The following is an 11,755-nucleotide window of genomic DNA, read 5'->3' as shown; positions in this document are numbered from 1 at the left end:
TATATATACAACGATGAGCGCTACAACTGCAGGTTTTGGTGGTGAACGCGGAGGTGCGTGAATGTACTCGACACATGGAGCACGTTTATACAGCATGCAGTATATAGTGCCCATCTAGCAGCTAATGCGGGATAAGAATTCGGCGAGTGAGTAGAACTTTATTACAGCGCTGTTGATAAACTCGCTAGTTTGCGTTGGAAATGATACGAAGTTATTCTGCCGCTGAAAGGCTTTGTATTTATTTCGCTTTCATATGGAAAGCGACTGAAAGAAAGAAGAAGAAATGGGGACATGCTCTCCGTGGGAACCGAATCCGTATAAGAAAATTTCAACTGTTTGAAACTTATTACCTCCTACCTTGATCTCCTTCCAAAAAGCACATGATTCCCTATAAGATAAAATAAAATACGGCTCTAACATGAGTTAGTTTCATTGCATAATTTCAACCCACCTGTTTAACCGCCGGCTTCTTGGCCAATCCCCCGTGGTGGGTATGCGCCATGGCATAGGAAGCAAGCAAGCAAGCAAGCAAGCAAGCAAGCAAGCAAGCAAGCAAGCAAGCAAGGTTTCTTAGCTGTCAACATGAACCGAAGCCACGCGCTCTGCATATTGAGCGCCGTGCCGGTCCACTAGAGTTTGGACAGTGGATGTTCACCTCTATGCTTCTTTCTGAGTAACTTATGTGCTCTTATAGCCATACGCGCATCTCGACTTATGCTCTCAGCAGCAGTTGTCATGCATTTCTGAAACAAGCACTGACGTACGCTCGTGGTCGAAGCCACCATCCTCCATGACAGGTAGGGGAAATGATCTTTTGCGAATGGTCTGCCATTGATAAAAAAAAAAAAAAAAAAAAACATTGGTTCTCATCAAAATACAATTAGCAGTTGCGTCTGCTCGCAAATGCCTTCCTTGCGTCCCACCAAATATACTCAGCCATCTCAAGTTATACATAAATTAACGAATAAACCGAAAGCGGCCTAACACAGAATATTCGCATCGCCACGCGTCCTGAGGAAGTTGAAGGCGGTCACGTACGCAGTTCGCTGCAGGATCGCTACTACTGACTATAATAGCTACCGACGCTTCCGTGTGCAATGAGAAAGCAGGAGTGGGGATCTTTTCTTAATCTTTTTAATGGTCTTACTCTCTTCGCCTTCCCGACTTCACACCAATTTTTCAGGCAGAACTAATAGCGATTATATTAGCCCTACGAAAAATTCCCCAAAACGATTCATTAGCAGTTATTGTGACTGACTCACTGTCTGTCTGCATAGCACTTACAGCCTCGTCAAATTCAAACATTTTGCAAACATTTTGTTCAATGGTTCCTTCGTACTTGCGGCAAGTATACTTGCTTTGGGTACCGGGACATCGTGGTTTGCACTTGAATGAAATGGCTGATTCACTCGCACGAGCATCACTTAATGGTCATGTCATTATCTGTTTTGCCGACATCAGCTTATGTCACCGCGGCTAGGTGGAGAAATTTCTCTATATCGCAAAATTCCGCAAAATCGCTTTTAACATCGTCTTCTGATTTCCACCATCTTTGCTTCTCATGGAATAATAATTGGTGTACATCAAGGCAATTCGAAGTTTCCATTTCAAAATTGAGATGCCGTATACCGCCTCTAAATTTTTACTTACACAGGTCTGGTCTCGCTGTGTCCCCTTTATGTTCTTTTTGCAATGAATCCGAATCCATAGAGCATTTTTTTCCTTTCGTGCCGCCGATTTTTAAGGGAAAAGAAAAATCTTAGAAATTGCATTTCGAAAACTTGCCTATTATTAACCTCACCAACCATTCTCTCCTTTGGGGCGACTTCACTGGGACACAGTCTCAGGTATGCTTTTCTTGCAGTTTACAATTTCGTTAGAGTACCTTGCTGAATTTCTAGAAATATGCATTTTTCCTATTATTTCACTTCCTTATGACAAAATTGCTTTATCTCAAAATTAAGAATTAACATTAGGTTTTCGTTAAATTTTCAATAAACATAGTTGACACCGCCTGCTTCTTGGCCAATCTCCCGTAGTGGGTATGCGCCAAAGTTTAGGTAACAAGACAGGACAAGGATCGCTACGCCGTGTCGGCATTCTGCGACTCGTCACAGCAAGCCCTCTCCATGAGCCACAACTCCCTCGCCTTCGTCGGGGCTTGCGCACGTTCAACGTGCCCTCATACTTCACGGTATACGCACACAATGACAGCTAATTGACCTTCGCACACACCCACCGCGGTGGCTCAGTTAACTAAGGCGTTGCGCTGCTGAGCACGAGGTCGCGGGATCGAATCCCGGCCGCGGCGGCCGCATTTCGATGGCGAAACGCAAAAACGCCCGTGTGCTTGCGTTTTAGTGCACGTTAACAAACCACAGGTGGTCAAAAATAATCCGCAGCTCTCCACTACGGCGTGCCTCATAATCAGAGCTGGTTATGGCACGTAAAACCCCAGAAAGGAGAAGAAAGAAGACCTTCGCACATTGCGCCGGCCTTGGGGCATAGAGTACAAAAACATCGGTACCCTACCGCGCGTACGTCAAGCGTGATTTCGGCGCTGACAGCTATGAGGGCGTTGGAGAAAGCTCCGGGTCTCGTCGTGTGGGCCCTGGGTACCGTCGTCTGGATCCTCGCCGCGGCAGTTGCTCGTTCATGTGTCGCGGGCCGTCGCCGATTGGCTGCGGCTGTGGTGGCGCCTGCGCGATGTGCCAAAGCCCAAGCCGCAGAAGTCGTTCACGCTGTTTCTCGACGTGTACAAACAGATGTCGGCCATGGGACCTAACGTAGACGTGAAATTCAGTGAGTACGCTTCTTCAGTTCTCCCGGTCTCCTCCATGCGGTCACGGAGCTATAGGTGTCCGTTTTCTGATAAAACTTGTCTGTTGTGTTGGTTACTAGCTAACAAAATTTAGTCTGGTTTGCGAATGAATCTGAGCAAGTTCTTATTAAAACTACAGTATCGGCCTTCGTAAGTAAAGTGCATTATTAGATTCTCCAGTGGAAACCACCGCGGTGGCTTAGCAGCTATGGTGTTATGGCGCAGTTGCGCTGCTCAGCACGAGGTCGCGGGATGAAATCCCGGCCGTGGCGGCCGCATTTCGATGAGGGCGAAATGCAAAAAAAAAAAAAAAAAAAAAGAACCGTGTCCCGTGCATTGGGGGCATGTTAAAGATCCCCTGGTGGTCAAAATTAATCTGGGGTCTCCCACTACGGCGTGTCTCATAATGAAATCGTGGTTTTGGCAAGTAAAACCCCATAATTCAGATTCTCTAGTGGTCGTCATTGATTATTTATGTACAGGGTCAACCACATCTAAGGTGAACACCTCATTAGTATTCAAGACACCATAGAAGCTGATGTTCAGTAAATAATTCGAAAAATAATTATTGTGTTTATCGACACCATGATTACACATCGTATAACGAACATTTCACTCGTGAAGTAGAATAAACGCTGTAGTTTTACTGGCTTGAATACCAATGAAGTGTTCACCTTCGATGTGGTCGACCCTGTACCTGGCTTGCTGCTTCTGGTGACTCGCAGGTTTTGCGAGCGTTTAAATTATTGGTAACTCGCCACTAATATCGGACTGGTTTGGTTGCGTAGGTATAATGGCATACTTCTAAACGAAACGGCAGGTGCCTTAACCAAGGCGTCCCTAGAGTAGCGCGGCTATCAAAATTCTCACTTCATCAGCTTTTATCATATCATAGAGGCGAGATCTTTGAGGTAAACGATGCTGCGAGAATTCTCTATAGCGTCTTTAACAAATTCCCCCTATTGTGCCCCTGGAAAACTAAACTATGTCAAACAAGAAGATTTTAAGTAGTCATCAGTAGGCTACGCTGTCGCATACCCTCTTAAAATTTTTACTTACATCGGGCTGCTCTGCAACTTGGCCAATTTTTTATTTTTGTAAGGAAGATGAGACCGTACAGAATGTTATTTTTTTCATTCCTTATCGACAGTTCATTATCGTAAGAAAAATCGCATTAGAAATACCGCTGCGTCTTCTCAGATTAGATATAACTGTTACTAATTTGCTGTCATTGGGTGCCTCGACTCTTGGACACTGAGACAGGAAGGTTCTCAACTGCTATCCAGTATTTTCTTGTGGGGTCAATGTAATTTAAACTCAAAATTCTTACCTTAAAGCTTTTTTTTATTTCTACCAAATTTAGTGCGATTTGTTTTATTTTATTTCTTTTATTCTCATAAATTTTTTACATTCAATTTCTTTCTTTTTATTCTTACTTACATTTTCTCAATTTTCGTTTGATTTCTTTTTTCATTTCTTACGCCTTTTACTCGTATATTGAACTACCCGGTTAAACTACCTGGTTCAGAGTGACGTCATAAGATTTGACCGCGTTTCCTCGGCTTTAGTTAATTGTTTATCGATAAAGAAGACTATCACCAACATCATCATCATCATCGTCATCACCATCATCATCAGCCTATTTTATGCCCACTGCAGGCCTTCGTCCTGCAGTGGACAAAACATATCTGAGACTTGAAGAAACTTCCAAATGGCGTCTGGCGTTTATCGTCAGTGTAATCGCTTGTAGCGGCTGTATCGTCATCAATTTGCAAAAAGCTCCGCTCTCTTTTGCGTACACGCTAGGCACGGCACCGTTGCGGGAAGAGACTAAATATAAGTACTTAGGCGTTACACTTACTATTACTTTATCTTGAAGTTTACATATAGATAACATTTGCTCTTCTGGGTTCCGTAAATTATAGTTTTTAAGGTATAACTTAAAAACTCACCCCCGAGTGTAAAATTACTTGCGTACAATGCAATAATTAGACCGAAACCTGAATATGCATGTGGGGTTTGGGACCCATTTACTAAACACAATATTTCCCGTCTCGAAAAGGTACAGAGGAAGGCTGTATGGTTTATTTACTCGAAATTTTCTCCGTATGACTCACCCTCTAAAGTAATGCAGGCTAATGGCATTCAATGTCAAGAAGGAAAGCTTTACGTTAACAATTTCTGTTCTTGCTGTGGAATCGGGACCTAGCAATCAATCCATCACCCTATATATCATCTTCTACATCAAGGAACACTCGCCACCACCATCCTACTTCGCTGACACCCTATTTTGCACGAACAGATTTATTCAAGTTATCATTTTTCATCTCACTGCAACCGATTGCAATGATTCTTTATTGCCTTTCGCCTCAATTTGATGTCTTCTGAATTTGATGTTTTTGAAACGTTGTTAACGCTGTTGTAATTGCTTTGTTTACCTTTTTACTCGCCCTGCTTGGACCTGTACAAGGTCTGCAGTATTGAATAAATAAATAAAAATTTGACGCATGACACTCGGTGTTGTTGTTTCATCATCATCAGCCTATATTTATGTCCACTGCAGTACGAAGGCCTCTCCCTGCGATCTCCAATTACCCCTGTCTTGCGCTAGCGTATTCCAACTTGCGCCTGCAAATTTCTTAACTTCATCACCCCATCTTGTTTTCTGCCGACCGCGACTGCGCTTCCCTTCTCTTGGTATCCATTCTGTAACCATAATGGTTCACCGGTTATCCATTCCTACGCATTACATGACCTGCCCAGCTCCATTTGTTTCTCCTAATAGTCAACTAGAATATCGGCAATCGCCGTTTCTTCTCTGATCCACACAGCTCTCTTCCTGTCTCTTAACGTTAGGCCTAACATTTTTCGTTCCATCACTCTTTGTGCGGTCCTTAACTTGTTCTCGAGCTTCTTTGTTAACCTCCAAGTTTCTGCCCCATATGTTAGCACCGGTAGAATGCAATGATTGTACACATTTATTTTCAACGACAGTGGTAAATCCATACCAAACCTAGTCATTATTTGGTAATGCCTGCGGTATGCACTCCAACCCATTTTTATTCTTCTGTAAATTTCCTTCTTATCATTAGGGTCTAATATTCGACCTAGATAAACATGCTCCTGTAGAAACATTAGAGACTGGCTTGCGACCCTGAATTCTTGTTCCTTGCCAAGCTATTCAACATTATCTTTGTCTTCTGCATATTAATCTTCAACCCCACTCATACATTTTCTCGGTTAAGGTCTTCAGTCATTTGTTGCAATTCATTCCCAGTGTTGCTGAACAAGACAGTATGATCTGCTAACCGAAGGTTGTCGAGATATTCGCCGTTGATCATCACTCCTTAGCCTTCCAAGTCTAATATAGCTTGAATACTTCTAAGCTTACAGTGAATTGCATTGGAGAGATTGTGTCTCCTTTCTTGAGCCCTTTCTTGATAGGTAACTTTCTACTTTTCTCGTGGAGAACCAAGGTAGCTGTGCAATCTTTGTAGATATTTGCCAAGGTATTCACGTATGCTGCCTGTACTCCTTGAGTACGCAATGCCTTTATGACTGCTATCTCTGCTGAATCAAATACGTTTTCATAATCTATGAAATTCATATATAGAGGTTTATTGTGCTCCGCAGATTACTTGATTACCTGATTGATGACATGGATGTGATCGATCATAAAATATGACTTCCTGAAGCCAGCCTGTTCTCTTGGTTGACTGAAGTCAAGTGTTGCCCTGATTTTATTGGAAATTATCTTGGTGAATATTTTGTACAATACTGAAAGCAAGTTAATGTGCCTATAGTTCTTCAATTTTTTAACGTCTCCCTTCTTATGGATTAGTATAATGTTGGCATTCTTCCAGTTCTCCGGTGCACTTGAAGTCGTGAGGCATTGCGTATAAAGGGCCGCAGGCTTTGCAAGCATGATATCTCCTCCACGTTTGATTATATCGACTGTTACGCCAACTTCACCAGCAGCTTTTCCCCGGGTCATGTCTTTCAAGGCCCTTCTAACTTCCTCGCTAGTTATAGAAGGGGCCTCTGTATCCTGTTCATCACTACGTCGTAAGGGTGTGCGAATATTCGAAACTTTCGAATAACGAATCGAATATTGTCCTATTCGATTCGGTTTTCCGATGAACACTCCCTATTAGTAAATGAGAATATTTTTCGGAATACCTTTCGAACATATTAAAACGTCAACTAAGTCTAAATAAACATAATTTGAGCAAAAATACGTTTAATTTTCACCCTCACGGGCATAGTATATACATAAGAAATTAGAACTTGCGTAGCGGAGCAGGCTACGTCTCTTAGATAGGCATACTTTATAGGCTATACAGCAATCATTCGCGCTCTCTGAAGAGTCCTGTGCATGCGAAGAAACTACTTGTTTGCTCCTAATGCTCCATTTGTGCTTTCAATAAACAACGCTTCATAACATATTATGTAGTGACAGAAACTTGCTAACTTTAAGAACGCTAGGATGTGAACATTGTTTTATATTGATTGTGATAACGGCTGTTCTTTATTAAAAACTAATCGATATTCGATTCGATTTGATTTGCTTCAGGTACTATTCGATTGGTATTCGATTCGGTCTCAAAAATCACTATTCACACACCCCTACTACGTCGAATGAAGGTATAGCGTGGCTGCTCTGGGTGGTGTACAGGTCAGTATAGAATTCTTCTGCTGCTTTTACTATATCATCAAAATTGCTGAGGACATTATCCTGCTAATCTTTCAGTGCATACATCTTTCCTTGTCCTATGCCAAGTTTTCTTCCCACTGATTTCATTCTGCGGCCATTTTTACGGCTTTTTCAATCTTTACCACGTTATAATTTCGAATATCCCTTACTTTCTTCTTGTTGATCAGTTTTGACAGTTCAGCGAATTCTATCTAATCTCTTTAGTTGGACACTTTCATGCTTTGTCATTTCTTTATTAGGTCCTTTGTTACTTGGGAGAGCTTATACCTACTACCCTTGGTGCCTTACCTTGGTATCCTTGGTATCTTTGGTGCCTTACTCTTACTTCAATTGCTTCAAAAAAGTCTATATTACATTCCAAATGAACCAATCAACCAACCTAAGGTTTTCGGAACTTTTCCTGCGTTAAAGCACCCCATGAAGAAGAAGGACAAGAAGACGGAAAGCGGATGCGTTTCATGTCTGCTCCGTAAACTTCGAATGATTGCAGGCGTTTTTTCGAGTGGAACCACGAAATTCAAATCTCAGGAGAAGCAGGAACATCCAAGGATCACCTGGACACTTAATCAACCAGGTGGGTCATTTCCAGCTATCATTTCAAACAGTTTGCCACGCCGACCGGGAAGCCTAAGCCTAACGAGAGCATCCCCGTCACGGTGTAAGAAGATAGGTGTTCCGGCGGCGCGCCCGCGCTGGGGCGAGAGAGCGGCCACTTCGTGTGACCGGTAGTGACCGCCGCCGCTAGGGGCAGCACGTGTTCAGGAGGCCTTAGAGAAGCGGCACAACAGTGGATAATTTACGACCTCCGTCAGCATTTAAACACCCATACTCAAAGATATGCAATTTTTCGTTATTTAGACGTCAAATCCTGAGCAGGTAGAAGGTTTCATGCCACTTACAGACAAAATACCGTCATTTCGAACACGAGAGAGACGCATCGTCTGCTCGAGCAGACGGCGCGCTGCGCTTACTGCTGCTCGCCGCGTCGGAGTCAATCGGAATGTCGGCAGAAATATAAAGGGACGTTCCTCCAACCAAGTAGAGTCGTTTTAAGCAGGCGAACGACATATATTCATCGAAATAAAGCACTTCTGCCACGCGTGCTCATAAAAGCGCCAGCAAAGCGAGCGAAAAAGTGGCCCCCAGAACATGTGCTGCCCCTTGCGGCAGCGGCGTGCGTAGAGTCACACTAAGTGGCCGCGCCTTGCGCCGCCGTCGGATCACCTTCCTTTTTTACAATGTGATCCCCGTCGCGATGTATGACCAGCCACGATGGCTGACGTTCCGAGCCTAACGCCGCTAAACATGCTAAACATGGAGGTTGTACGCGTAGAAGGCGAAGATATCCAACCAGAAGAGTTGGACTAAGGCCATTGGATCGAAATTAAAAGAAATATTTGAAGACTCAGTGTTGACATGGACCAGCCACGTAGTGATAAAACACCACTTCTGCGAGCTAACGAAACTACTTGGAACAAGAAAAAGGGCAATCAGCAGATCCGACAATTATTCGTCGCAAGCCGCATGCCACACTTACCAGTGGACGACTACAGGATCATTATTAGACCAAGAGGCCGACTCAACGTGACCGAACACAATACAGACCGCATCTACCACAGCGTACGACATGCTGCAAATGTTGAACGTACAGCGGATGAAGAAGATAATCTTTGCCTCAACCAGAAGCAGAACATTATAGTCGTCAACACACCCTTGAAAGAAAGAGCCAAAAATATGTCGCAATAACCAATCTGAGCATTGGGGGCAAGGAGTATGAAGCCTGTGCCTATTGCGCAGCACCGGAGAACACCTCGAATGGAGTCATCCGAGGTATCTCTGCCGATGAAAGCCCGGAAGACATAGTTAGGAAGCTGGTCACTCCACGTAACCCCAGCGTCCTCTACGCCAAGCGTATGGGCAACACAAACAACGTAATCGTAATTTTTGATAGATATTACGGTCCCTATCTATGTGAATTATGGAGCTGCGCTTGTTCGATGCGCACTTTACAAGAAACAATTTGACATCTGCTACGAATGCGGAAGACTTTGACACCTAGCGGACGTATGCCCCAATCCTACTGGCAAAATTTGCCGGAGTTGCGGCACCAAGAATCCAAAACAAGACCACGAATGCAAAGCAGAATGCCAATCTATGTGGAAATGACCACCCGACTAGGGATAAACGATGCCAAGCAAGATACCGGATCCCATACCTCGTCAAAAGACGAAGATGGAAACTTGCCCGGAGAGAGGAACAAGTGGAATACGACAACTACGTGGACAAACAAAGAAGCCCAAGTACAGCCAGCAGGAACAGATCGGGTTCCCCCCCAAGAGCCAGAAGCAGATCACACTCCGGCAACCGATCAAGGTCAAGGTCCAGACCCCGCAGTGGCAACCCCACCAAGCCACCCGAGGCCATTGGCAACAGCAAGGGCACTACCGGCAACCACACCACCTGATCCTCATCACAGGTGAGCTGGGCTGACGTGGCCTTCCGGGGCGCTCGCGGAGGCAGAGGCTGCACCTAACACTAGAAATAGAGAGTTAGAAAAAGAACTAGCACAGATTGTCGCTCTAGAAGAAAACAGTTGAAAGCGGAAAGAAAACATTACTCTTAAAAACGGGTGAGTTATCACACTAGATTGTATTGAGGAAAAGGCAGATATCTAGGAAGAGGCTAACACGCCAGCCAAACGCAAAGCCACAGACGATAACCAGACGATCACAGTTAAAAAGACCAAGTTCGTTAAACCTCTTGAGAAAAGACAGGATGAACTCGAAAGTAAAATTGACATTCTAGAAAACAAACTAGACATCATAGATACGCGCTTTAAAGACCTGGGCATGCAAATTACCCAGCAAGTTACACAGGCTATTATGACGCAAATACAGCCAACAATTTAACACAATCACTACAAAATTTACCGACATTGAATCTCGTATGAAGACGTAGGGACCACAAACCACTGGAGGCGGCCCCATCAAAACAACCAGTAAACCATATAATAAACCCTCGACACTTACGGTGAAGGGAACGGGGAAACTGTTACTGCCACCATGGATCGACACGACCATTATACTATCTGGCATTGGAATTATCGCGAATGCAGTAGAAAACGATCTAACTTACATCAACACCTAAATGATAAGGAACATCCTGATGTCATAATGCTACAGGAACCACACTGTAAGGCCAAATTATCTGGGTACAGATCATTCTGTAGTGCCGACAGGGAGACGAGACGAGAGCTGTCACCACTCTAGTCAAACGTAGGTACACGGTCGTTCAGTATGATACAGGCATTGCAGATGTAGACAATATATTATTCGAGTTAATACCTACTAGAAAAAACAGTCAAAGCCTATTTGTCCTTAATGTTTATAGTAACCCAAGAAACAGACATCCCAATTTCCGATCACTTCTCCGCAAGACCCTCACTATAGCGCAAAAGGCAGAGCCTTAGTGATTGGGGGTATTTCAACGCTCGACACACGGCATGGGGATACAGATGTGAAAACACCAAAGGTAGAAACATATGACTAGACGCACAACAAGAGGGCCTTACACTCATCACAGACCCGTCGACTCCTACGAGAAGGAGCTCTAGTGTTATTGTGGATACTGCGCCAGATCTCACCTTTACGAAGAACATTGGGGACGCGAAATGACTTAACACTCAACAGGATCTAGGAAGCGATCACAATGTCCTCGAAATAACTGTTAAAGCAGGGCCACGCAAATCCAAGGGCAAACAATTCAAAATTGTAGACTGGAACAAACTCAGACAAATTCGCGAGAAAAAGGATAATACTATCACGGACATCGTGGATTGGAGCACGCAGCTTAAACAGGGTGTTAACTCCACCACACAATCCCCCAGGACGCGCAAATGGAACAGGTAGACAGTAAACTCCTACACATGTGGGAAAGTTAAAGAAGGTCTCCTGAGATGGAAAACTCAGAGACACAACAGGCCACTGCGACGCAGGCTAGCCCGGTTTAACAGAGATATAGAAGCATACGCACAACAGCTCTGTAACCAACAATGGGAAGCAGCATGCACCAATATGGATAATCAGTTAGGATTGTCCAGAACGTGGAGCTTCCTCAGGCACCTTTTGAATCTCGAGGAAAGTAAAGCCTACGTACAGACAAACCATAAATAAAATCTTACATGCATATGACAAAATCTGAAGAAGCTTTTATCGATGAGA

At 43.9% G+C, this 11,755-nt stretch overlaps 1 protein-coding gene across 1 annotated transcript in view; it reads left to right on the top strand.

Annotated features, from left to right (window-relative positions):
• Positions 1-2,125: 2,125 nt before the first annotated feature.
• The window catches only part of LOC125942063 (cytochrome P450 4V2-like), a 32,082-nt gene continuing 22,452 nt past the window's right edge, over positions 2,126-11,755 (top strand). Inside the window, exon 1 of the mRNA XM_049659973.1 lies at positions 2,126-2,802. Coding sequence (XP_049515930.1) covers positions 2,766-2,802 — 37 coding nt within the window. The 5' untranslated portion in view covers positions 2,126-2,765. The remainder of the gene's footprint in view (positions 2,803-11,755) is intronic.

This window comes from Dermacentor silvarum, chromosome 1, assembly GCF_013339745.2.
Source record: "Dermacentor silvarum isolate Dsil-2018 chromosome 1, BIME_Dsil_1.4, whole genome shotgun sequence".
Lineage (NCBI taxonomy): Eukaryota > Metazoa > Arthropoda > Arachnida > Ixodida > Ixodidae > Dermacentor > Dermacentor silvarum.
The sequence above is the reverse complement of the archived record's forward strand: the minus strand, read 5'-3'. Positions and strand labels throughout refer to the sequence as shown.